Below are 24,649 nucleotides of genomic sequence, written 5' to 3'. Positions count from 1 at the left end.
CAGCAACAACGATCATGCCTGCGCAATCCGAGGTGAAGGAGGGGCTATCGAAAGGCGAAAGTCTGAACACGATAGATCCCTCGCCTCTCAATGACCCCGCGGCGTACTTATCTCTGTTCAAGTTCAACCGCAAGCTCCACTGCTCCCGGACCGGCTCCGACGTCAGCTTCTCGGATATCGGAGACCCATCCGGAACGCCCGTGCTCATGATTCCACCTTCAGGATGTACACGGTGGTTTGCAGCTCCCCAAGGCAAGTAGAAGATTATACCGACGCTGACGGCCAGATCCGCTCGCCGCTGGCCATGACATCAGACTGATCGTGGTCGACCGACCAGGCGTGGGTGCGACGCCGATGGTTCCGTTATCTCAACGAGTGGAGACCAATTGTCGTGCGTGCTGTCTCCGCAATACAGCTGACATCAGGCCAAATCGAGTCTGTTCTGGGGCATCTTGACGTCAAACCGCAGTTCTTGATCGCTACCTCAGCTGGAGTATAGTAGGTCGGTTTCTCAGTGGCGATGCTGACGGTAGCGTCGCGCTCCGGTTGCTGACCCAGTACTCTCATATCTTCAAGACGGCTCTCGCGCCCCCTCCGCACCTCTTCCTCGTTTCACCATGGTCGCCGCCGCTTCCCACTTCAGATCCTCTGTATTACCGTCAGCCACTGGACTGGATTCCCGATGCCTTGATCACTACGCAGGAGTACACGCTACCCGTGCTCGCGACGACACTGCGAGGCGTCGAGGAGGCGCTTCCAGTTGTCAAGGAAGTCTTCCACGAGACGACCGCCGTGGTGAACGAGGCTATTGGCAGTGCAGTCAACGGCGTCCGCTCCTGGTGGAGCGGCAAAGCAACACCATCGAGCATGAGCCGTGCTGCGAGCGACAGCAGCGCGGGCGAGTCTTCCACTGCCGCCAAGGCTGAGAAGGACGTCAAGTCGGTGGATCAGCTCGGCGCGATCCCGTCCTCGATGACGGGTCTGCCAACTGTGCCCGATGCGGTCGTCCCCGATGACGATGAAGAGGAGGAAGAGCGGCAGCGGCTATGGGCCCCCAGTGCTAAGAACCTGGCGATGGACTATATGCAGGCGGAAAACACCAAAGGCATTGCGCAGGGTGAGCTGACGTAGATGTTTGGAGCTGACATCAGAACACCTCCTCTGCTTAAACCGCGCCGGGGCTCGAAGCGGGCCAGAGTGGTTCGTGAACGAAGTGACGCGATTAGCTGCGGAGATCCGCCATCAGCGCGCGTCCGAGGACGTATCCGCGGTCGCGCCGTGGGACAAGCCTGCACGTCTCACGATTTCCGTCTGGTGGGGTGGCGAGGACGGCATGGTGCCGTCGAACGGGCAGCAGTGGCTGAACAAGACACTGAGCAAGTATCCTAAGGAGATCGAGCTCATCGTACACAACGTCGAGGACGGTGACCACGGAGATTTGTGAGTTAAGAGCAACGTTCTCCAACTGACAAGCAGGATGGTACGCCAGGTCGGTATCGGAGAAGTATACCTCCGCATCATGCACGAAGCCTCCCAAGGCGGCGGCAGTGCCGAGCCAGCGATGCCCGATCTCCCCGACATACCGGAGACACCTGTGGAGGAGAAGCCCAAGCCCGAGCAACCACAGGCCAAGGAGACTAGGAAGACCGAGGCGTGATCGCGGAAAACATGTGCTCATGTGAGCACCATGAAGCAGACGGACAAGTGGGTTGTGGAGCGAGCGGAGGACCGCGCAGGACCACGGGCCCCGGACCCATGTGATGCGCCACTCCGGCGGAGCGGGCAGACGCGGGCATGCCATCGACCGCCGACAACCCCGTTTGTGGGAACAAGCTAAAGCTCGTCGGTGCCGGGGAGCATGCCGACTTCCCATGGTTAGTGCCCTCGACCCTGTCCACTCAGCGACATCCCCATTCTGCCATTCCCTCGCGACATTGTGGTATCTGCAGATCACGCCCGGCTGTCCGTGGCAAACGCTAGACTTGAAACAGCAATCATAACTCGCTCGGCCTTTCGCCCGAAGGAGACTCGGAGCCGGATGAGCGGGCCGTTCTTCCGCTGCATCGCTGCAACGTTCTTCTACGACTCGGAATGTCGGTTCCGTGATGCGATCGCCGCCAGCATGTGGTGTCATGAAGCAGCACGCTAGTGCGGGCCGGAGGAGGCCGACAGACCGAGGGCCTGCGGGTGCGCGTCATGTGGGTCTGGATCTGGATGTAGCCTGAGCGTTAGTCTAAAGCCAGACGGCGATATCAGCGAGACTCTCATGTGCCGTCTTCGGCTTCGATCGGGTGCGTCATCTGCGCACCAGGGTCGAGCTTGTAGCACAAATACTCCATACATGATACACGTAAACAGACTGCCGACTATGAAACCTTGACACGGTCATGAACCCTTTGATCCAATGGAAACTCTCGATACGTCGATGCGAACCGCGCGCAGAGCCCAAAACCACTCTTCTCATCCAAACGAGCCTAGCACGTAGCACTATGCACGTTGCCCCGCTCGCTTAGTTGTTGCCGAAGATGACGGCCGCGAGGGCCTTGGCTCCCTCGCCGGCCGCGTCGTCGACGACGAGGACATTACGGAAGACGATGTCATCGCTCCGGAGCGCGTCGAGGAGGAGCTGGACGTAGCCCTTCGAGTTCATGAGGCCGCCACCGAGGTCGAGTGCCGTGCTCTCGGGACGGACGATGGTGCGGTCGCCGAGCGCGAGCGTGACGAGCTCAGCGACAGGACGCACGGCCTCGCGCGCGATGGCCGTCGCGGCCTTGTGCGCCTCCTCCTCCTCGGGGGTCGAGATGGTGACGCCGCCCTCGTCCGGGAACGCCCACTTGAAGACGACGCGCGCCGCGCCGGCAAGGTACGCGTTGCGCTTGGCCGAGGCCTCGCCGATGCCGAGGCCCTCGACAAAGTCGGGCTCCATCAGCGCCACGATGCGGATCAGGTCCGCCGGGTCCTTGATGTCAAAGTACTCCATGAGGTCGCGGTAGAGCGGGCCACGCTTGGGCAGCTCGCCCGAGTGGATCAGCGGCGAGTTCTCCCGGTCACGCTGCGTCAGGAGGTAGCGCATCGCCAGACGGCCGATCCAGTACGCGCTTCCCTCGTCGTCGATCATGTAGCCCCAGCCACGCGTCTGGCCCGCGTCCTCGATCGGGAGGCTGCGCACCTTTGGCGTCGTGGGGCGGCTGCCGTCGCTCTCGCCCGAGTCGCCCGCGTCACGCGCCTCGACCGGCGGCGAGGGGGGCAGCTCGGCCTTGGTCTCGACCTTGATCGTGCGCGCACCAGTGCCGGTGCCACAGACGAGGGCGACGACGTGGTCGATGCCGCTCATGAGAAGAGCAGGCGCGGCGAGGAGGTTGACGTCGTTGCCCATAAAGATGCGCTCGGTGGGGACGTGAAGCGCGTTCGAGACGTAGGGCTTAAAGCGCTCCGAGTCGTCCTCCGACTGGATACCGGCGAGAGCAATCCAGCAGTACGCGAACAGGCTCTTCGTCATCGGGGGGAGCTTGATGCGGGGCGTGTTGGCGCCCGAGGGGGCGGGGGAGGAGTTGCGCAGGTGCTGCACGGCAGGAGGAAGCTGGGGCTGCAGCTGGGGAAGCTGGAAGCCCTCGGGGAGGTAGGAGGCGGGGAGCTGGGCAAGAGCGCGGTAAGTCGCCTCAAGGATGCGCTCGGCAGCGGGGCCACGGCCGACCGATTGGCTGGAGAGTCAGCTGACATTCATGTAGATAGCAATGCTGGAGCACCGCGGGGAATGCAAGTACGCAGGACAGAGCTAATCCAGTTGGAGCGGTGCAGATAGCGCGGAAGCAGTGCAGATAGCCAAGCCAGGCCGTGATCGACGGTCGCGCCACCCGCCAGCTCGGTACCGCTTTCGGCGATACCAAGCCCGCGATACGATAGTTGCAACCAGGCACTGCACACCAAGGAGAATACTCACACGTTGCAAGGGCCAGAGGTACCGCGGACCTCGGTGCCGTCGGCGGCGCGCACGACGACCATGACCTTGGAGCCACCGCCGTCGGCACAGAGAATGAGGCGGGGGTGGTCGCCCGCCACTTCACTGAGGGGCACGGCGCGGGGAGGGAGGGGGTGGAACGACATGGCGTTGAGCGGTTGTTCGCTGCTCGACGTTTGTTGACAGGGGAGTGGAGAGTGTGCGGGGAAGCCGAAACTAGGGTGGCGGCGGGTGGAGCGGAGTGTCGGAGTTGCTTATGTGCAAGAAAGGGACTAGCGTCGGCGTTGTTGTTGGCGACGAGCAAGCAACAGAGTCAGTCAAAGATGAAGAGATAAAGAAGAGATCGATGCTGGAGACGAAAGTGGAACGAAGAGGCAAAGGCCGAGCTAGTATATGCACCGACGTAGGTACGCCGTTTGAGGTGACGGTAGTGCATGGTGACTGGTGACGGCAAGGCCGGTCGCGAGAGAAGAGAGGCCGTGGAGAGATTCAGTTACGGTGGTTCGGAAGGATCGGCGAACGGTCGCTCTGATCGACAAAGCGGCGATCCTCCCGAACGGCATCAACTCGTTCAGAAAAGGTCAAATGTGTTCGAGGTCAAATAACGGGTAATGGCCGGATCCTAATGGGGGCCAATTACGAGACTGGGATGGATGCTAATCGCGGAGAGTGATGTGAAGACCGCCGTTTAAACTCTGAGCGGCATCTCACGGTCGCAGCGATCACCACGGGGCATCCGGCGTGGCTTCCGATCCTCCTTTGGGGCTCTCTCAGATCCCGGAAACGACGACAGGCCGAGCGCACGAGACCAGCACCCGCAGATCCCCCGTCATGTACCTCTTGCACGTCCAACTCCCGACACATCCCCCGTGCCCCACCCCCTCACTTGCTCCGGGGGTGCCGGGGGTCCAGATCTCTGAGTTTCGTTCCCAAACGTCACACACATCAACAGTTCCTGTCGCAGGTTGTGACAGGTACTTCCGCCCAGCCGTGTCCAGCAGTCGGGCATGCCCGCAGGTACTGACGATCTTGCCGAACGATGTACCGGTCTTTGATAAGTGCTGGGGTAGGGCGTTTGCAAACCTGCGTTTCTATCTGCGAACTGTGCCGCGGTCGAGGGCCTACGTATGAGCGAGATCGCAGAAGTCGTATGAGATCTGCTCCAGCGCCAGCGGCGACATTTAGTAGTCCCCGGAGCCCCCCTTCATCAGCCCCGCTAGCGTGTTTGGGCTCGCAGTCACAGTGACCCATGTGGTCAACTTGTTCATAATGCGTTCCGCACGAGTGCTCCTGAGGGTATCGGCGCCCCGGGCAGCGATCGCAACCCACCATGCGTGCTTGCGGCCAAAGGAGTCCGTGACGCAGAGAACAGAGGGTTTCGGTGGAGTCGCACCCGCCCTGCAGTCCTGCGACCCAGTGCCACCCTGGGTGTCCCGGACAGGCCAGGGTGAACTACCACGGCTAATCCGGGCCATCGGTGAGCCAATAAACGCCCCCATCGCGGGCCCCGCGACGCCCATGTCCTCGCGAGGCTCGGTAACTTTGCCGTTTGCTCTGAGATTTTCGGCGCCGTCGCCGTCTCGTAACAGGCATCAGCTTGCGGTCCTGCCCAGCGGGCGTAGCGGGCGCAAACTCGGCTTGATATCTCTTGCGACATGGAGGACTTTGGCCGAGCTAACCGACCACCACCCGATGGGCCGGGCCGGCAAATCGGTCCCACCCCGGGGGCCCGACCGCCTGCTTGGCGGAGCCACGAGATTGCTCTCGTGAGGCGTCGTGAAAGCATGGAGAGGTGCTTGCGGCAGGGAAGAACGATCTTGCGATAGTACTCACTCTGTGGGTGATGGTGAGGCAGACGCTGTGGCACCGTTCAGTGACGACCACCGACGACCGAGTTGCTAGCACGCTACTAACCGGCTAACACTTAGCCCGCACGAGCTAACACTAATGGTGAACATGGGGCAACCATCTTGCTCTTCTGCACATCTCACGACGTCCGACGTATGGACACCAGCGACGACGTTCTCGCCACTTGTCCCAGACCAGGCTGACGGTGGGACCTCGGGAGAGCCACCTTCTCATCGCACAAGGACGCCAAAGGCCGCCATGTTGACAACGACGAAACCCACCCTCCGGCAACAGCAGGAACAGCAACTACGACTGTTGTACGGCCTGGACGAGCACCAGGCGTCCAAGATGCTCGACCACATCCTGGGGGGCTGTGATCGAATAGAAGAGGAGAGGAGACATCTTGCAAGAGTGAGTCGACGAGGAGGCGTTGCTGATGAGGCAGAGCTCAAAACTCAACCCACTCGTGTACGGCATTGTAACCGCCTGCGTGTGGTTCCTCCTGTCCTGATTCCGACCTAGACTGCCTCATTGCCATGCACACTGTACCACCCTTGTCGTCTCGCGATCAGAGTTGAAGGGGCTCACTGTCTGTTGTTCGGCGCAGATGGTCGGAGCAGCGTTGCTCGGTCGACCACTTACGTCGCGGTGACCGTTTCGCGCTAGTGCAGTAGCGCCGGGTAACTGGCCCCAGTGCATCCGGAGCGCTTCGTCTTCCTCACTGCAAGTTGTGCGTTCGCGCTGGGTGACGATGCTTGATGCGTATGAGTCTGGCACAGTCTATTTCAGTTGCATGCGCTTGTTGCAGTCAGGCTAAAGATTGCACTTGCCTCGAGTGAATTGTGGCACACCGTGGCCAAGTAGTGCGCCAAGTGAACAGCAGCCATCGAGACTGCCACTGACATGCCACTGACGTGACTCTTGGGATTGTGGTTGTCGGTAAGTAGAAGCAATCGCTGGTCACAGGGCGCAATACGGTATGTGAAAGTCCGGCGAGACCTAGAGTCTAAAGATTGTCCTCACAAGGTGCCCAGCATAGCGGAGCGTCCCTTCTTGACGACGATGCAACGCTCTGGTTCGTAGGACACTCGAAGCTTTGGCCATCAGAGGGCCTCAACAGTCTTTCAGCCGCAAAGTAAAGCAGGTCCAATTCGAGACAATGGCCGGAGAGGCGCAAGCGGTGCCAGGGGTGCGGTGACAAGGACGCTGTGGGTCGTGGGCGATGTGGCTTCAGCGCAAGCGAGGAAGGAGATGGGGACAAAGGAAGAAGTGCAAGCAGGGGCTGTAAGAGAGTGGGGTCCGTCTTTCTGTCGAGGAGCGCTTGTGCAGAGCCTTGATGACTGTCTTCCCCGTCTTTCATGCTGTGTCATCCGGCCGAGGATCGATGATGTGCCACCAGGCCACTCGTGCGAGAGAAGTCCAGAGAGCTCACTGGGCGTTTCAGTTTCCGGCGACAACTTCCTGTCTACCTTCGTCAGTGGTCGAGTCGCCCAGTGGATTCAGATGATCTAGAGTGTGATAGATCCAATGCATATTGCTGTCTTCCTTGATCTGCTGCGCTGCTCGACTGACTGTGAAGGTGGAGGTGGAGGTGGAGGTTGGCCACTCAGGGGCCCCATCACGTGACAGGTACGGAACCAAATCCGCCACCTCCGCAGTCGACTTCTACGAGAGTGGCACTCAATCCAACCACTTCGGCGAGTCCAAGTTCGTCCCGATTGCGATCACCTTCGTGTTAAGATACTCCTCCGTGCCTTGGTATCCTCCTTCCTTCGAAGAGCCAGATTCGAGCACCCCACCGAACGGGATTTGTGCTTGAGAGATCGCTCCAGTGTTCGCTCCGACCATTCCGACCTCGAGAGCTTCGGCGACGCGCCAAATTCGGTCAGAATCCTTGGAGAAGAAGTAGCCCGCGAGACCAACTCTGGTGTCATTCGCGAGGTCGACCACGTGCTGCTCATCCTTGAACGGGATCAAAGCGGCGATGGGCCCGAATGTCTCGTCGTGGGCGATGAGGCAGTCCTCGGGGACGTCGCGGAGCACAGTCGGCTCAAACATGTTGCCCTCCCGCTTTCCTCCAGCGAGGACCTTAGCGCCACGCTTGAGCGCATCGTCAAGGTGGGACTGGACCTTCTCAGCGGCCTTCTCCGTGATGAGCGGGCCGTGGGTGACGCCGTCGTCGAAGCCGTTTCCGACCTTGAACTCCTTCACTTTGGCGGCGAGCTTGTCCGCAAACTCGTCATAGATGCTCTCATGGACGTAGATGCGGTTAGCGCAGACGCAGGTCTGTCCCGAGCCGCGGAACTTGGTCGCGATCGTGCCGGCCACGGCGGTGGGGATGTCGGCGTCGTCAAAGATGATGCACGGCGCATTGCCGCCGAGCTCGAGAGAGAGCTTTTTCAGGGTCGAGGCCGACTGCGCAGCGAGCATCTTGCCCACACGCGTGCTGCCCGTGAAGGATACCTTGCGCACCTTTGGGTTCTCGGTGAGCTCCTTGCCGACCTCGGTCAGGTTCTCGTGCGTCGAGACAATGTTCACGACGCCGTCGGGCACGCCCGCACGGCGGATCAGCTCTGCGATCGCAAAGTTGGTGTAGGGCGTTTCGGCGGGGACCTTGACGACGCAGGTGCAGCCGGTCGCGATGACGGGTGCGAGCTTGCGAGCGGGCATACTGGGAGTCAGCTCCAGTTCGTGCGTTTCTTAGCTTCGCTTCAACGTCTCTTCAGATACAACAGGACGAGGCGAACCCCGAGAGGCAGGTCTCAGAGCCGTCCGTTTCCCTCTTCCGCTCCTCCCCTCCACCTACTACTGTCCTCTCCTCCCTTTCTCTCTCTTCCTCTCCTGTCCTCCCCCGTCCTCTCTCATCGCCAACCATTCTCCTCGCTTCTCACCCCTCCTCCGTTTCCTCCCGCCGTCCTCCCATCTCTTCCGCCATCCTTCCGCTTCCCTCTCTCTGCTAACCAGCTCTTCACCATAACCATACTGTCCCTCCGTTTCACCACATCCTTTCCAACTCAGTACTCACCCAGCAGGGAAGTTCCACGGCACAAGCAAAGCGCACACGCCAATCGGCTGCTTGATGACAATATTCCGCTGCCCGGCAATAGCAGAGGGGACGACATCGCCATATGTGCGCACAGCCTCGCCCGCAAACCACTGCACGTAGCTAGCAGCATACAGGGCCTCGCCATACGCGTCGCTCCAGCTCTTTCCATTTTCCCACACAATCAAGCGCGCAATGTCCTCTGCGTTATCGATGAATTCTTTGTGCAGGCGCAGCAGCATTTTTTGCCTGTCACCGGGCGTCGTGTGCCGGAACGACTTGAATGCCTTCTCCGCCACGTCTACCGCGCGACTGACATCGTCCTTGTCCATATCCGGAGCCGTTCCTAGGACTTTGCCAGTCGCCGGGTCGGTCACTTCGAAGGTCTTGCCTGAGGACGCGTCGACCCATTTCCCATCCACCCAGGCTTGCTGCTTGAAGAGAGAGGGGTCGTTGAGGCCGAGCTGGAGTTAGCTGGGTCGGAGCTGGACAGCGAGATACAGGAGAAAGCGGGGCGGGGAACGGTGAGACTGTGAGAGACCGAAACTAGAATTGTGAGGTTGTGTCTGAGGGGGATTGTATCGGTGAGGTAGGTGGGGAGGTGGGGAAGAGGGGGGAGTCTGCCATCGCTGGGCTAGGCGCAATGGAGCTGCTGTCGCTGTCGCCCGACCATGCCGCGGTGAACGGCTGGACACCCACGCCGAGCACGCCAAGCACGTCCCGAGGACATGATAGCAAAGTGATCACGGTCATATTCCGGCCCAGTGCCAGTCAGCGCCGAGGTCCGAGACCGCTAGAGTCTTAGACTCGCGCTAGTCTCGGCCATCGCTGGTCCGAGGGGCTTGAAGTCCAGGCAAGCTCGCCAGCGGGGGCCAGCGGGGGCCAGCGGGGGCCAGCTGGGCCAGCTAGCCTCGGACCTGTCTCAGATTCCCCCCTGTACGCTTCAAAGGCTCAACGGACGTACGGACCGTTGATACTAGCTCCAAGCCGAGGACGCAGCCTCGGCGCTCTCAATCCTTTCGTGCCCACCTGCAGAGCCTTTCCGTATCCTAACCCCCTTACATCCCCCCTCACAATTTCCCAAACCAAACCAAAGAAAGCACACTCACAGGATTCTCAGCACTCGTCTTGGGCTGATGACTAACTCCCCTAGCATACTTGGGCACCCCGACTCGGGCGGTGGTGGTCGGGAACGGAGCCGCGGTGCGAATACCCCGCATGCCCGCAGTCACGCCGGCCCGAGCAGTAGCCCGGGTAGCTGTGCGAAGGGGAGTAGAGGGCGCGAGTCTCCGAGCAGAGCGAGCAGAGAGGCGGATCATACCCATACTGTCTTCGTTTGTGTTGACGTTGAGTGAGTAGATGTAGAGAGCTGAGTGAAGAGAGGATGACAAATGTATCTATCTGATGGGGGTGGAGAGGCCGGTGGGAGATTGGCGTCATATGCAACCCAGAGGGGAATGCGGAGTCCCCACATGCACCTTCGTTCGGCTGACTCCGCCTGCCCCCGCCTAGTCAGTCTATTTGACCTTTCTCGCATCTATCTGACCTTTCCTCTCGTATTATCTGACTTTTCTGTCCTCATATTCTGACCTTATGTAGCGAGACTTGTTCCGCATGTAAAATCTGATTGGAGAGCATTATGTGTCCATTCAGCGAATCGTGAGTAATGCTTGAAGTGCAGATGGCATGCCGGATTTGGCGAGAAAGGCGACCCACCTTCAGTGGAGGCGATAGTGGAGGTGATTGTTCTGAGGAATCTATTTCCTTTCTATACTCGACCTGCTCATAACGTCTGCGCGATGTCCCGCTGTGCTGATTGCGGGATCTTCCTTTCCTTTGCTCCCAACTGACCATACCCCAACCCTGGGAGACGACTGACTGCGCTGCAGCTGAAGCTGCGGCTGCTGACCAGGTTGCCATTGCTGCCTCGGTGCTGCCTCAGATACAGCAGCTGCGGCGCCTGCTTCGCGCCCGAGCCCCCCTTCGTCACCGCCAGACCAAACAATAGCCACAAGTCTGTCCCCACCATCTCCACCGGACACCGCTATAGCCTACATTAAACGCGACATACAAAACCCGGGAGAAGACTTCTACTTGGCGTACTGCTGGGTCCACTGCCTGGCCTCTGCGATGGCGGCGTTCTGGTCCTCCTTCCACGCCTGGGCGACGTCGTTGGCGAGCGGGTCGTCGGGGTTGGGCGCGCCGAGCAGCGCCTGGATCGACAGGAGCACGGTCCGGATCTGGAGCGCGGGCGACCACTTGTCCTTCAGAATGTCGAGGCAGATACGGCCGAGCTTGTCTGCAGTGTTAGCTTTGAACAAGCTGTGGTAGCTTACCAATGTTGGGGTGGTAGATCTTGGTCAGGAAGCGGACCTTGGGAGGGTTCATCGGGTACTCCTCCGGCAGGAACAGCTCGAGCTTGAAGATACCGCCTGGCGTCAGTTGGGAACCACAGGATCAGCTCACCTTCATACGGGGAAGACTCCGGACCGGCAATCGTCACGTCAAAGTAGCGCAGGTTGTCGTCGTGGGGAGCGGCGGTGATGCCAGGGGGCGAGTCGGCCATGAGGCGCTCGGTTTCCTGCGTGACCAATGCGACATGGGTGATGGTGAAGGTCGTGAATCGGGCAGCGATGGAGAAAGAGCAAACACAGAGTCGATCCGCAAGGTATGGTTAGCGCGGTGAGGGTTGTGAGCCACGCGATCCGATATTGTTCAGCGACGAGGCGCAATTGTGTGTGAGACCGATGCGTGGAGGAAGCGATTCAGCAGCAGCGTTGTGATCAGGAACATGGCGTCAGTGTCGTGTCTCTTCCGCGGCTCCGAGGATTGATGAGAGAGCTCACCTTGAGGATACGCTTTGGGAGACCGGACATGGTGAGCGGCGTCGGGGAAGTGGATCTAGTGAGTCTATCGATGGAGGGAAGAGCCAGAGAAGGAAGTCAACAGCGGTGATCGGTGGCCACTGGACAGAGCGCTCGGTGCTGTGCGGTGCGTCAATGGTGCGACTGATTACGTATGGAGATGGTCGGCGGAGAGTGAGGATCAGTCCGCGATAGTGTGAGTGTTCGCGTGGGAATGGTTCCGAAATGCGGCGGTGTCTGCGGAAGAGGGTACACGTGACATCATAGGGAGTGGGTGTGGTGGTGGCGGGGGATTGACCAACCGGACGCGTGTGTGGATTTGCGGGGTAAAGTAGCTCGATTGCACCCGTTGGGTAATCGTGGCTGGGTATGTGGTGCATGTGGTGGGGGAGACGCAGGGAAGACAGCGAGGGCGCAGAGTGGTCAGAGTGGCCTCTGACCAAGGGACGGGGGTGACGTCTGGCGGATCCAGACACCGCGATAGGACATTCTCTGCCGGTCTGTCTCGTCCCAAAGGAGGTCGCCTGCCAATGTCCACCCAGCCCAAAATCACTATCAAAGACACACACTAGCGCACTCATTTTTCCACACTTCTTCCTTATCGTCTCACTCCACTGCACCGCCGAGTCTTACGCTTGCCACTGACTCGCCTCGAACAGTGCTGCATCCAAGCAGCACATACGCCCGACTCACCCCTTGCACCGGTACCCCGTCGTTCAACACTCTGGTTCAACATGGTTGTGACGCCCGACCACCGGCCCATCGACGCCACCACTCCCCTCTCCCCCCTCCTCCTCGCTTCGGCCTCTCCCTCGCTGCACACGACTGGCAGCTCGGCGAGCCTGACCGGAAAGGTCGCTCATCCTGTCGCCCCCGTCCTCCGCAAGCACAGCACCGGCTCATTCTCCAAGCTCTCCGAGTTCCAGCTCGACGGCCCGGCCATCTCCAGCTCGGGTGCCTCCCAGGAGGACATCAACAACTCGCTCGGTCTCCCTCATGTCAACCTGAGCATTGACGCGAGGTGAGTAACGGGCAACACAGCCTATACTGACCGCAGCGAGTGGCGCCACCCCATCTTCAAGACCAAGGTCCTCTCGATCCTCCGCCGTCTGCGCGTCCCCATGTGGACGCACCCGAAGCTGACGCCCTCCAACATCCACCTGCAAAAGGTGTCTGGGGCGCTCACCAACGCCGTCTTCTTCGTCACATTCAACCCCCGCCACGAGCCGACCTCGCCTTCCATGTCGCCGATGCTCACCCCGACCATGCCGGCGCACGACCCTGACCACCCTCCCATCCTCACCGAGGAGGACTACCCCCAGACCCTGCTTCTGCGCATCTACGGCCCTTCGTCGGACCAGCTGATCTCCCGTGACGAGGAGCTGCGGATCCTTCACACGCTCTCGACGCAATACGGTCTCGGTCCGAAGATCTACGGAACCTTCCTGAACGGTCGTGTTGAGCAGTTCTTCCCGTCGCGTGCCCTGCACGCCGAGGAGCTGCGTGTTCCCCGACTCTCGATGGGCATCGCTCGCCGTATGCGCGAGCTGCACTCGGTCGACCCCGTCAAGCTCGGCTTTGACCACGGACGCGAGAAGCAGCCCATGATCTGGACCAGCATCTCGCAGTGGATGCCGGCAGCCGAGGAGATGATCAACTCCCTGACTGCGCTTGGAGGTACCTGGGAGATGCTCGGCGAGCAGATCGCCTTCCACCGCTTCCGCGAGGAGCTCGAGGCGTACCGCCGTTGGGTCACCAGCAAGACTAGCAACGACAAGGAGGTTGTTTTCAGCCACAACGACACCCAGTACGGCAACCTGCTGCTCCTCGACGCCGAGCTCCCCAAGGGCGTCCCCGACCACCACCGCCTGATCGTTGTCGACTTTGAGTACGCCTCGCCCAACTGCCGTGGCTACGACATTGCCAACCACTTCCACGAGTGGCGTGCCAACTACCACCACCCCACTCTCTCGCACTCGCTCATGCCCCACGGCAACTACCCTACCCCCGAGGAGCGTGAGCGCTTCTACCGCGCCTACCTGTCCGTGGAGATGAGCCAGGGAGAGGAGCTCCTGCGGGACCTCGCCGATGTCGACGCCGCCAAGGTTGCGCAGCTTGAGGAGGAGACGCTCAGATGGTCGCCCGCCTCGTCTGCCTTCTGGGCCCTTTGGGGTATCATCTCGGCTGAGGAGCAGGTCAGCGGCATCGCCAGCGAACTGCAGACCGGCCAGCCGTACACTCCGGACTGGGACTATCTCTCCTATGCCATCGAGCGCTTCCAGATGTTCCGCGACGACGCTCGCCGACTGGGAGTGTTCCCTTAGACGTGACTTCAACTCACGAAACCGCAAAATCAAAATCTAAAATCATATCATATCAGAGTATCCGGCATTTGTCCAACGTTGTTTATCATGATCAAGCCGTTCATCACGGCCCGGATACCGGTCAGCCCGACCTTACCGTTCACCACAGTATAGTTGACTGCGGACAGGATGAGGCCAGACCTTGTCGTGACTGTATGTACTTTTTATAGGTCTATTGGGATGCCACTTCAACATGTCATTGTATCAACAACCGTGGCCCAGCTATCTGCTTCCGTCGCCACCGCCACCCGATCGAGGTCTTGCGTCAGTCGACTTTCCAACGTCGCCACCCGACAACACACCATGACCGATCATGCTCACGGCGCATAGCGACGTCTACTCGATCATCATTGAAGTTCACCCCGACAACGAAAACCCTGAGCAACCAGGTCAAGACTGGCGACTAGGCGATATCTCGGTCGATTGGGTCGACCTCATCCGCGAGAAGAGTTCGGACCGCGCCTGGCAGGAGGACGATCAGCACCAGGAGGAAGAACGCATTGAGAAGCATCCGACCGTTCCCGGCGCAATGACCAAGACCACATCCAAGCCGTCTCCGCGCCATCGTAAGAAGAAGCGTCCAGAGTCTATCGACGACCTCTCCCTGCAACCTCTCCTGGCTCATATCGCTGGCCCGAACCCCTTCGAAGCGTCCTCTTCATCAGGCGTCACCCATGTCGGCAACGGTGTCGTCCACTTGTTCAAGCATGCTCCTCCGGCGAGCCTGATTGCGCGGCTGGAGGGCCAGAATGGCGAGGGAAGCTCTGGTCCGCCAGACCCCGAAGGCTGGGCTGACGAGAATGCCGAGGGCGGTGACGGCAGCCTGATCGCGATCTTGGCCGTGCCCGCGTGGATGCGGCCGGCGGATCTCATCGAGTTCCTGGGAGGATGGGCAGGGTGTCTCGAGGGTGTGAGAATGATCAGGTGGGTTACAACCATCGTTCCTGCTAACCAACAGAGAAGCAACGACCCCCAACCGGTCAATCGTACTGCTCAAGTTCAGGGATCCGCTGCAGGCGTCCGACTTTATGGTGATCTTTGCTGGCAAGGCGTTCTCGACACTCGAGCCGCGAGAGACCTGTCACCCCATCCGCGTGCACCACCTCGTCCTGCACCGCTTGGACGCGAGCGACATCGCCGTTCCCGCATTCCCGCCAAGCGTGTACGAGAGCCGCGCCAAGGCGCTGCCGAAGCAGCTGAAGGGCGTGCCAAAGTCGAATGAGCTCCCGTCGTGCCCCGTGTGTTTGGAGCGACTGGACTACGGTCACGGGACTCGTGACGCTTCCCTGCGCGCACACATTCGACTGCGACTGCCTGCGAAAGTGGGGAGATTCGCGCTGCCCCGTGTGCCGCGTCTCGCACCTGCTGCTCAGTAATGCGCAGGGCATGGAGCAGAGCGAACGCGACCGCATCACCCGCGCGACGCAGTGCGGGATGTGTGACTCGGCAGAGCACAACTGGATGTGCGTGGTGTGCGGCTCGGTCGGGTGCGGACGGTATTCGAAGGGCCACGCGCGGCGGCACTGGAAAGAGACGGGGCATGTGCTCGCGATGGAGCTCGAGACGCAGCGTGTGTGGGACTACGAGGGGGACAATTATGTGCATCGCCTGATCCAATCGCGAGCGGACGGTAAGCTCGTCGAGCTCCCCAGCGCGTCGAGCCTGACTGCCATGCCCTCGCGGCCTCTACCGCTGAACCGACCGCTGGACGAGGACCCGGTCTCCCGATCCGCAACGCCGGTGACGAACACCCCGCCCCGCGCACACGGCACGCCAGGCACGCCCACCCACCAACACACCGACAGCGGGGGCGGGGGCCCGAGCTCAAACGACGTGGAGAAGATCTCGACCATCGAGTCCATAACCCTCGAGTACTCGTACCTCCTCTCGTCACAGCTGGAGGCAATGCGGCAGCACTACGAGGCGCAAATGGCCGAGCAGGCGTCGCAAATTGCGCAACTGCGGGAGGAAACCGCGCGCGCAAAGTCGGTGCAAGACCAAGTCTCGGCGGCAGAGCAGCAGCGCGCTGCCGCAGAAGCCGCGCGCGAAAAGGCAGAGCGGAAAGCCGAGAAGGCGCTCGAGATCAGCCGCGCCCTGCAGCAGAATCTGGGCAGCGAGCGGGCCATGTCCCAAGGTCTCAGTCACAAAATCACAAAGCTGACGAGCGACCTGGAAAATGTGCGCGCACAGCGCGACGCGAAGAGCAAGGAGGTCGAAGAACTGAACGATACGGTGCGCGACCTCATGTTCACACTTGAGGCTGGGATGAAATTGCAGGCTGAGGGGGAGGAGGGCGGGGACCTTGTCGTCAAGGGCGGCAAGGGGAAGAAGAAGAAGAAGTAGTTTCGACGGCCAGCTCATGCATTGTTGTATACCGTTGTGCGATCGGGTGTCTTGAGTCTCCCGGGGCCGGGTGCCACGGCCCGTGCCTCGTAATGTCGTAGGAGGCGTCCTCGGAGCGGGAGCAAAATGGCACTCCGCCGAGCCGAGGCCGCGAGCCCCGGCTCGTCCATGTTGTCATTTCGACCGTCGATCTCTGTCTCCCTCGCGATCCCTCCCTTCTAGAGCGTACTCATCACAAAAGTCTAGCCATGTCCGTCCCTCGTATCGCCGTTCGACGCTTCACCACCTCTGCCCGCCCCTGAACCAGCAGGGCTCGCAGGGCTCGCAGGGCCAGGTGTACACCCCCAAGGCGGAGAGCATGCCCGCCCCCCCTGCTTCGGGACAGGCGTACACCGCCCCCGCGTCCACGCCTAAGCAGACGCAGCAGGTCGGCACGGCTGGAAACGTGCCTGTCGAGAAGCCCGTTGGTGGTCTTCGGTAAGTCAGCTATGGAATCGAGCTGGGCGAGCTGGGAGGGGGCCAGAGCTGGAACTGCCGAGCTCCTCGAGCTCCTCGAGCTCCTCGAGCTCCGCAACTTGCATGACGACAGTAGCTGACGCCTTTCCCTTCCCTTTCGACGTGGGATCTCATGATATAGTGGCGGGTAAGTTTCCTTATTCACCAGGAGTCAAGCTGACAGACAGTATTGTCGGTTTCGTGAGTCGCCTGACCACCCCTCTTCAATATCGACAACCCCCCTTCCCAAGCTTCATCACCCACGCGATCCCAGCTAACCCCCAGCTCCTCGGCTTCTCCGCCGCGACCGGCCTGGGCATCTACTACCTGCAGCAGGACACGAAGGAGGCGCAGGGTCTCCTGACCTCGAGCGTCGAGGAGCTCACGCGCGACACGCAGCGCATCACGACGCACCTGGACCGTTTGCAGACGACGGAGAAGGACCTCGTCGCGCTGAAGAAGGAGGCGGCGACGAAGGACGATCTCGTCAAGCTTAGGGCGGAGCTGAAGAAGGCTTGTGTGAGTAACTTTGGATCGATGAGTTGTGGGGCTGGATAGGCATTCATTGAAGGCGGGCCGTGTCTGGGCTTTAGGAACTTGTGCTCGGTCGCGCACTTTCTGATCTAGAGGCTCTGGATCCCCCTCGAACCGGTCTGCTATCTCCGAAACAGCTCGAGGAAGCAATGGAAGAGACATGACGGGATCGGCCGTTGAAAGGCGGACTGGGGTGGACCCACTCATTCCCGCAAACCAGTCCTTCTAGTGAATTCAAGGAAAGAAGGACGAACAAGGCGCAGTGGATAGCGGCAGAACCCACCCATTTCCCACAAGCTTGAGCCCCACTGACCATCACAGGACTCGCTCCACCTCGAGAACCTCGACCTCCGCGCGCACGTCTGGGGTATCGAGCAGGACCTGCAGAAGGTCGCCAAGGAGGGTGAGTGGTAGCTCTGGAGAGGCTTGGACGGGGCGGAGGGGGTGTTGTTCGGAGTGAACAGTGGAAGGAAGCCTGGGACTCTCCGGACGTCCGGAAGTGCCAAAGTGCGACTAGGAGGAGCGATGACCAGTCTTGGTCGAGTTGTCACGTCCTACTCGCTCACTGCGTGCGCGCTGCGTGGGGATGAGACATGAGACAGCAATGGCACTGGCGGTCGTCCCAGACGCTCCAGACACGACGCGAGGGGCAAGTGGAAGTCGTAAGCAGCATTTAGCGTGACTTTTTGTTCTCCTCGGCTCAAGAGTACGAGAGTACGAGAGTACGAGGGTCCGTGACGATCCTCCTCATGTTGCGGGTTATGTCACCGTCTATCTGGCGAGGACGAGAACTGCCCATGACGCATGACGTGTGTAGGCGCTGGGCTCTGGAGATTTCGAGCGGTTCGCGAGCGGTTCCGGATCTCTGGCACTGTTCTGGGCTCTGAACACTGTGCGCTGTGTGCCGTCGAGCGACTGGTGAAGCGGCACAGGGGGTGAACAAGGTTTGCACAGCGGGACGCCTCCCTCTGCTGTTTGTCTGCCAGAAACCTCCCCACCTCCCTCCGTTTCGAGCGTCCACCATGCTACTGAGTCCAAGCCACGACTTCGGGCACGATGACAGACAGCGCTGACAGACTCAGAATCCATCAGGATCTAGATCAAAGCTTAGACAAAAACAAACAGACAAGACTTCGTATGCAAAAAAACAACGAACAAACAGATGCACTAATGTGTCGTTGCATCATGCCAATGCTCTTGTATGCCTGTGCCTATTCGGGCTCCCTCCCGTGTCCGTGTGTATGTGTATGGGCAAGAGCCAGAAGTAGTGAGCGTCGCACTTCTTCTGGAACTGAGCACTTGGCGCGCTTGCGCGCTTCGCGCGGCTTCGACTGTTTCATGTCTCAGAAGTGAATGGATCGCCGGCCCGTAGGCCGTAGGGCTGTGGTTGCAGCGTGAAGGATGCGCTGACGACGCCCAAACGTCATCACACTACTGCATGTGTTTTCTGGAGTCTGGAGCAGCCCGGGCGGCTCGCTCGTCGCAGGCTGTGCCGACGTCTCTTGTGTTCGACACATGAGGTCGAGGGTCCCGACGATCCCGACCTGGCTTGACCTGGCTGGACCTGGCTTGACCTGGCTTGACCTGGCTTGGATGTGGTCGGCGTGTTCGGGGGAAAGTCCGGAGTATCCTTTTAATTGCTACTGACTGACATCGGAGGCCCGAGGCCCGAGGCCCGCGAGGCACTCCGCACATTCAACGCTCTTGGTCACCTTGGTCAACTGCGTGCCATGTTTTGAGCCGCATATCATACCGCGTCTGATCGAGGCATGTGCCAAAGAGTGGAAGAGCACATTGGAGGCTTCAGAGTTTCATCGAACGGCGCCAAGCTCATTGAAGCTTTGAAGCTTACCACACTCTGAGCAGCTCTGAGGGCGGTGCACACCCCCTCCCTTTCGTCAAAGTGATTTGGAAAGCAAATCAATGACTAAAGTGCAATGTACCTTGCTGTTCGTGGGCCCTTGCTGATCCCTACGTCGTTCAGTAGAGTTACCGAGACACGGCACACGGCACACGGCACGCGCGGTACTTTGGCGGGCGGCTACTGGCCAGTTCTTGCTGGTCGGACTCGGTCGAACGGAAAGGGACCGAGAGGGTCCGAGAGGGTCCGAGAGGGAGTGTCAGAGATGCACCTCCATACTGCAGCGCGGTTGGAGCAGAGCCTGCAGAGCTCGCGGCGCTCGCAGAGCAGGCAGTAAGTTCGAAACAGATGAAAGATGATCACGCGGACGCAATGCAGCAGCGCGGTACAGCCCCTTGTACGCCCCCTGAAACGCGCAGAGCTTATTTCTCCAGCTCTGCCAGCTTTCGACGTGTCGCGCGTTCTCGCCAGCGATGACAGGGAGCGCAAAACTGCAGAGACTTCATGCTTTGATGAAAGAACGCTCCCAGCCTCTGGGACATCACGCAGCGGTGTTCTGCGTTACATTACAGCACTTCGTCACTGAGCACTCGCATTCCTCACTACTTGTCACAGTGTTGGACTAGGACATCATGTCATGTGTGGATTTCTCGTACCCACGCAAACACGACTGGCAAACTGTGACCCCAGTTTTCAGACTTGTGAATAGCTTGGGTTTCTAAGGAGCATGACGAGTTCTGGCCCAGAACATACATCAATAGCAATCAAGTGGCCCAACGTGCTGCGCGAACGCCACTTGCTGCGCCCGCATATTGAAGATATGTGGTGAGCGGTGCAGCGGCCTGCGCCATACACCGGATGCCAGGGCCAGGGAATGGGAACGCCTCCGGCACATCGGTGCACACCGGCATCCTCTGCACGTCTGCACTTCTGCACGGCGAGCCAGGGGAAGATCCCTGCGATCCCTGCGATCCCTGCGATCCCTGGCTGCCAGACTTGTCCCAATGGATGAAACGCGCCGTTTCGACTGACCCTCGACTTCCCCTGGCCCATCTTGACATCTCTCGTCTTTGTATCGCGCACGCACGCGTATTATGGTTTTTGCTTCTTGCTGCACGCCCGCCGTCCTTCCCTTGGGACCCAGCCCTTGACTCAGGGCGCGCAGATGAGCATCCCCCCTCGAACCCCCCTTCTTTCGACGGCTCCGCTGCATCTTCGTTCTGTCACTGCGCACAACTGCGCGGATGCGCGGACTCTACAGCTCCACAGGATCCACAGACAAGCTCAGCTGCTACCTCAACTCCGAAGCTGAGGTGAGCTGCACCAAGGCCGCGGGCTGGCGACACCGTGAGCACGTCCTCTCTGCAAGAGTCACATCTCTTATTGTCTCCCTCTCATCTGTCTTCGCACACTCCATCTCACTCCCTCGCATCGAAACGTCCCCCCTACGACCCGGCCCTCCGGACGCACTCCCACCCCGACCTGTCGAGCTTGCCCGAGCTTCGTGAGCGGGGAGTACGACTCGGACACGAAACACCCCTCACACCAACCTACTGCTGGTTCAGTTCCATCAGACGACGCAACGACGGACCGACGATCTCGCGCAAACGAAACATCACGAACCCCATTGAGCGATCTCTAGCGACATTATATGACTGCAACAGCCTAGCCTCTTCATTGTCGCTTGTTCAATATTTCCTCGTCCCTGTACATTGCATTTCTCATCGTCTACTTCGAGTCCACCTGACCTCGCCAGCGGGTGCCACCGGTGACAGCCTTCGCCATCTAGCGACTTGTGATTACACTACCGCGTGCACCGCTCAGACCGCTGACCCTCGATTCTCATTCCAGCCAAAGTAGTCTTCTTGAGTGCACTGGCTGAAGCAAGTGAGACGCTATCGGCGCCGCCACCGCACAGATCGCCCCGTGCAATTCAGTCGGTTGTCCGGACTTGTCGCTTTCGGCGCAATCGTCATTGTTGATTGTCGACGACCTTGCGCGACCTGCGCGACCTGTGCGTCCTTGTTGCCCGACCTGGAATCGGTACATCGGTTCATCGGTCAAGCCGGTCAAGCAATCCCAAGCCCGCAGGCCCCAGTTGGACGCCTTCTCCCCTGAAGAGCAAATACGACTGCGACATAGTACCGGCGAACGGTCAGCGGCCAGCGGCGAGGATCCCGTACGCCGCCGCATGGCTTAGTTGGTGGTTCCTGCGATTCCTTCGATCTCCTGTGTTGGTCACCTTGACATTCCCTTTCCCTGCACCCCGTTGAATGGATCGGAAATCGATAACGCGATAACTGCATTCAGTCAATCGCCCAAAGACTAGGGTCTCCTTAATCGCTAGTACTGCGCCAGTCGCGCCCTCCCCAAGCCCAGCGTTCCCCCCGTACTTACGCTTTTCAGTGCTTTTTCGCGCGCTGTCGGGGAGCACAGCTGCACAGCGTGCACAATTCCTGCAACCCGCACCAAGCGAGCGAGCGAGCGCACTTGGCCGAAAGAAGGTCCAACGGCACCCCGGCACCCCCGGCACACTGCTCCCAGTCCACGATCGCTCAGTCACGAGGGTGCGAGCACCTGCTTCGCTTTTCATCATGTCATCTTCTCTGAGCTCGTCTCTGAGCTCCTCCCTCTCCACCGGAGCACTCAGTGCCCATCCCTTCCTCAACATGGGCGCAGCCAACAGCAGGTTGCAGCAACAGCAGCAACAACAACAGTCCCATCAACAAGACCCTCCACATCTGGACTCGCATCATCACTCCTCCGCCAGTACCGGGCCCAATGGCGATCTCGGTCTCAAAATCCCTCCGTTCCAACACCTGGAATCCCTACCCCACCCCTTGCGCACTCCGACACAGGCATCCGTATCAGCGTCCCAGCAGCAAGAGTACTTCCCCGCCCCGACATCACACAGCCCGCCAAACGTTCCGCCGCCGCCAGCCAAGCTGCGCAGGCAGCAGTCTGACCCCAGGCGCCCAGTGATGTCAACCCGAGGGTCTTCCTCCGAGTCTCAGCGCAAACAGCAGGTCGCCTTCCCTCCCTCACCATCAGCGGATGAGCCATCTGCTACGACAATGTCCGGTACGCTTCCTCGCGGGGTCAAGTTCCCGGACACTCTGCCCGTGCCCCTTCCCCGGAAAGCTTCGACGAAGAACACTGCGAGCAGCACGGCACACTCCCGTAGCATGAGCGTCCCGGATCTGGAGGACCCCGCCGGACAGCAGCCGCGACGCTTCGGTATCGTTAGGAAACTGAGTCTGAAGCGCTTCGCTGATCGGACCACCTCGACGTCTGGACCGGCCCCTCCACCGGGCAGCACGTCCAACGGTCACACGGGCAATGTCGCTGCGTCCATGATCCCCCGATCACTGAGTCGGAAGGGCAGCTTGTCCAGACTCGGTTCATCCAGGGGTGCGCAGGCTTTGAAGCGATCCGCAGCAACAATGGAAGGCCCCTCGACGTCATCAACACAGCCCCTGCCAGCACCGCTGACCCAACCGATGGCCAGCGCAGGAGTCTCGACCGCTCGTCCGGTACGACAACCGACACGGTCTGCATCGCATATGACGAATCTCGGCAAGGGTATCGGCGTTCCATCCCCTGTGCTGGAGGGTTCGGAAGTGATGGAGACCCCTCGGACGCCTCCGGCTCCGTCCCTGTCACCGGAATCTGCTGCGCGGCGAGCCAGGGCGACGCGCGACACGAGTTTGTCACCGCGCAAGTCATCATTCCGCGGGGTCCGGGCGGCTTCATCGCCGTATTCCAGACAGACCCATCGTCCGGCTGCGCCGTCGTCGAATGTGTCATCGTCGTCAAAGTCTTCGGTCAGTCCCGCGCAGCGTGCTGCGCGCGAGTGGCGCGCCAAGCTCGTCAACCTCAGTTCGGCATCTCCCGAGCATACGGACGAGGAGGTCGCCGCCACAGGGTTCGGTGGACCTCGCCCCCCGCCTCGTCCCAAAACAGCAGCCGCAGGCAACAGTAACCCCTCGACGCCGCTCTCCGAAGTTCCCCCATCGAGGCCCCGCCACCGGCGCCGCAGCTTAGACAGCCTTGTCAGCGTCTCGACCAAATCTGGCAGGCATCCCAACGTCAGCCCGGCCTGCTCCGCGTTCGGCGACGCATTCGACGAGCAGCGCCTCTCCATCTGGTCGGCTGACTTTGATGCCCTGTCCCTGCACGCCGCGTCCGTCAGTTCGAGCACGGTCTCCAGGGTCTCGCGTGGCACAAACAAGTCGATGAAGTCGAACAAGTCCAAGGCGTCAACGAACCTGACCATGGTGCCCGAGGTCCCCAAGATTCCGGACCACATGCTCTCGCAGCTGTCCTCGCAGTTGTCCTCCATTTCGGGTGTCGAGCCGCTCGTCCCGACTTCCGCAGTTGGCCAAGGCGCCAAGTATGACAATGGCTCGATGCTGTCCAGGTCTACTCGCGGACACAACCGGTCCGCGACTGAGGGCCAGTCGACCGTCGTTACGGCCGTCACGGCCGCTACTTCCTTCCCGACCGTCTCCGAGGTGACGGCGTCTACCGAGTCGTTTTCGACGCCCGAATGGCAGCCTAGCGAGCGCTTCGTGGCGGTCCGCAGCTCGGCGCCCAACATGTCGCCCGTTCTCGACGTGGAGGAGGAGGAGCCGAAGAACCTACGCGGCCTCGGCCTCAAGATGGACCTGACCTCGCTGAAGGCAAAGCCTCTACCTCCACCTCCTACGACGGCGCCGTCGACGACTTCCCCGCCCTCCCTTTCGCTAGAGGATGGCGCGCAGTCCAATGAGTCGCCGTACCCTTCTCTCTCGACCCGGCGCACCTCTACCCCTGACCACACCGAGTACCTTGTCACCGCTACGTGTGCGACGGTGGACGAGAAGCTGATGTCTCGCGCCGGCCCCGTGGTCGTCTCGGACAGCGAGGGCGAGTCTGTTCCCGAGCGGAAGCAGCAGCGGCCCATGGGCCCGCGGAAGAACTATAACGGACACATTAGGGACGCGTCCGACGTCAAGATGGCTATCGCGCTTGCGCAGCAGTCGCACAAGCTGACCCGCTCCCAGTCTTCGGACAGCAGGAGTAAGGTGTACGTCGGCGGTCCGCGCGAGCCCACCCGCCCCTCGCCGAGTGTGTCCCGCTCCACGTCCCAGACCCTCGTCAATGTCGCTATCCCGCGCACAACGTCGAAGTCGGCGTCACTCGACCACCACGGGCCGGAGCTGCTCAAGGCATACGACCTGACGCCTGGACTCGAGGACGGTGGTAGGCGCCCGAGGAAGAAGGGCATGCCGATGCAGGACCTGCGCAAGTGGCTCGAGACGAGCCAGTAGACTGCTGAGGGTTGGAATTGAGAATGCC

The 24,649-nt window shown here is 60.5% G+C and overlaps 11 protein-coding genes across 11 annotated transcripts; 9 read left to right on the top strand and 2 right to left on the bottom strand.

Annotated features, from left to right (window-relative positions):
• Window positions 1-14: 14 nt before the first annotated feature.
• On the top strand, window positions 15-1,444 carry A1Q1_06924 (uncharacterized protein; the record flags this gene model as incomplete). Its single annotated transcript, XM_014327173.1, has 4 exons — window positions 15-225; window positions 287-391; window positions 470-1,117; window positions 1,227-1,444. The coding sequence occupies 4 exons, from the start codon at window positions 15-17 to the stop codon at window positions 1,442-1,444; spliced, it is 1,182 nt and encodes a 393-aa protein (XP_014182648.1).
• A 33-nt stretch (window positions 1,445-1,477) lies between these two features.
• A1Q1_06923 (uncharacterized protein) lies at window positions 1,478-1,657 on the top strand (the record flags this gene model as incomplete). The annotated part of the gene is made up of 1 exon (XM_014327172.1): window positions 1,478-1,657. The coding sequence occupies one exon, from the start codon at window positions 1,478-1,480 to the stop codon at window positions 1,655-1,657; it is 180 nt and encodes a 59-aa protein (XP_014182647.1).
• An 852-nt stretch (window positions 1,658-2,509) lies between these two features.
• A1Q1_06922 (uncharacterized protein) lies at window positions 2,510-4,104 on the bottom strand (the record flags this gene model as incomplete). Its single annotated transcript, XM_014327171.1, has 2 exons — window positions 2,510-3,701; window positions 3,941-4,104. 2 exons carry the CDS (start codon window positions 4,102-4,104, stop codon window positions 2,510-2,512), a joined length of 1,356 nt encoding a protein of 451 aa, XP_014182646.1.
• A 1,810-nt stretch (window positions 4,105-5,914) lies between these two features.
• On the top strand, window positions 5,915-6,328 carry A1Q1_06921 (uncharacterized protein; the record flags this gene model as incomplete). The annotated part of the gene is made up of 1 exon (XM_014327170.1): window positions 5,915-6,328. The coding sequence occupies one exon, from the start codon at window positions 5,915-5,917 to the stop codon at window positions 6,326-6,328; it is 414 nt and encodes a 137-aa protein (XP_014182645.1).
• A 918-nt stretch (window positions 6,329-7,246) lies between these two features.
• Window positions 7,247-10,174, bottom strand: A1Q1_06920 (uncharacterized protein; the record flags this gene model as incomplete). The annotated part of the gene is made up of 4 exons (XM_014327169.1): window positions 7,247-7,471; window positions 7,535-8,477; window positions 8,832-9,313; window positions 9,959-10,174. 4 exons carry the CDS (start codon window positions 10,172-10,174, stop codon window positions 7,247-7,249), a joined length of 1,866 nt encoding a protein of 621 aa, XP_014182644.1.
• A 2,273-nt stretch (window positions 10,175-12,447) lies between these two features.
• A1Q1_06919 (choline kinase) lies at window positions 12,448-12,738 on the top strand (the record flags this gene model as incomplete). Its single annotated transcript, XM_014327168.1, has 1 exon — window positions 12,448-12,738. One exon carries the CDS (start codon window positions 12,448-12,450, stop codon window positions 12,736-12,738), a length of 291 nt encoding a protein of 96 aa, XP_014182643.1.
• A 96-nt stretch (window positions 12,739-12,834) lies between these two features.
• On the top strand, window positions 12,835-14,037 carry A1Q1_06918 (choline kinase; the record flags this gene model as incomplete). Its single annotated transcript, XM_014327167.1, has 1 exon — window positions 12,835-14,037. The coding sequence occupies one exon, from the start codon at window positions 12,835-12,837 to the stop codon at window positions 14,035-14,037; it is 1,203 nt and encodes a 400-aa protein (XP_014182642.1).
• Window positions 14,038-14,389: 352 nt separating this feature from the next.
• On the top strand, window positions 14,390-15,298 carry A1Q1_06917 (uncharacterized protein; the record flags this gene model as incomplete). Its single annotated transcript, XM_014327166.1, has 1 exon — window positions 14,390-15,298. The coding sequence occupies one exon, from the start codon at window positions 14,390-14,392 to the stop codon at window positions 15,296-15,298; it is 909 nt and encodes a 302-aa protein (XP_014182641.1).
• Window positions 15,299-15,747: 449 nt separating this feature from the next.
• A1Q1_06916 (RING finger protein) lies at window positions 15,748-16,419 on the top strand (the record flags this gene model as incomplete). The annotated part of the gene is made up of 1 exon (XM_014327165.1): window positions 15,748-16,419. The coding sequence occupies one exon, from the start codon at window positions 15,748-15,750 to the stop codon at window positions 16,417-16,419; it is 672 nt and encodes a 223-aa protein (XP_014182640.1).
• Window positions 16,420-16,777: 358 nt separating this feature from the next.
• On the top strand, window positions 16,778-17,862 carry A1Q1_06915 (uncharacterized protein; the record flags this gene model as incomplete). The annotated part of the gene is made up of 4 exons (XM_014327164.1): window positions 16,778-16,896; window positions 16,943-17,007; window positions 17,057-17,433; window positions 17,770-17,862. 4 exons carry the CDS (start codon window positions 16,778-16,780, stop codon window positions 17,860-17,862), a joined length of 654 nt encoding a protein of 217 aa, XP_014182639.1.
• Window positions 17,863-21,903: 4,041 nt separating this feature from the next.
• A1Q1_06914 (uncharacterized protein) lies at window positions 21,904-24,621 on the top strand (the record flags this gene model as incomplete). The annotated part of the gene is made up of 1 exon (XM_014327163.1): window positions 21,904-24,621. One exon carries the CDS (start codon window positions 21,904-21,906, stop codon window positions 24,619-24,621), a length of 2,718 nt encoding a protein of 905 aa, XP_014182638.1.
• Between the last annotated feature and the right edge of the window lie 28 nt (window positions 24,622-24,649).

This window comes from Trichosporon asahii (genome assembly GCF_000293215.1).
Source record: "Trichosporon asahii var. asahii CBS 2479 unplaced genomic scaffold scaffold00009, whole genome shotgun sequence".
In the NCBI taxonomy this organism is placed as follows: Eukaryota; Fungi; Basidiomycota; class Tremellomycetes; order Trichosporonales; family Trichosporonaceae; genus Trichosporon; species Trichosporon asahii.
This window is presented reverse-complemented; position numbering and strand designations above follow the sequence as displayed.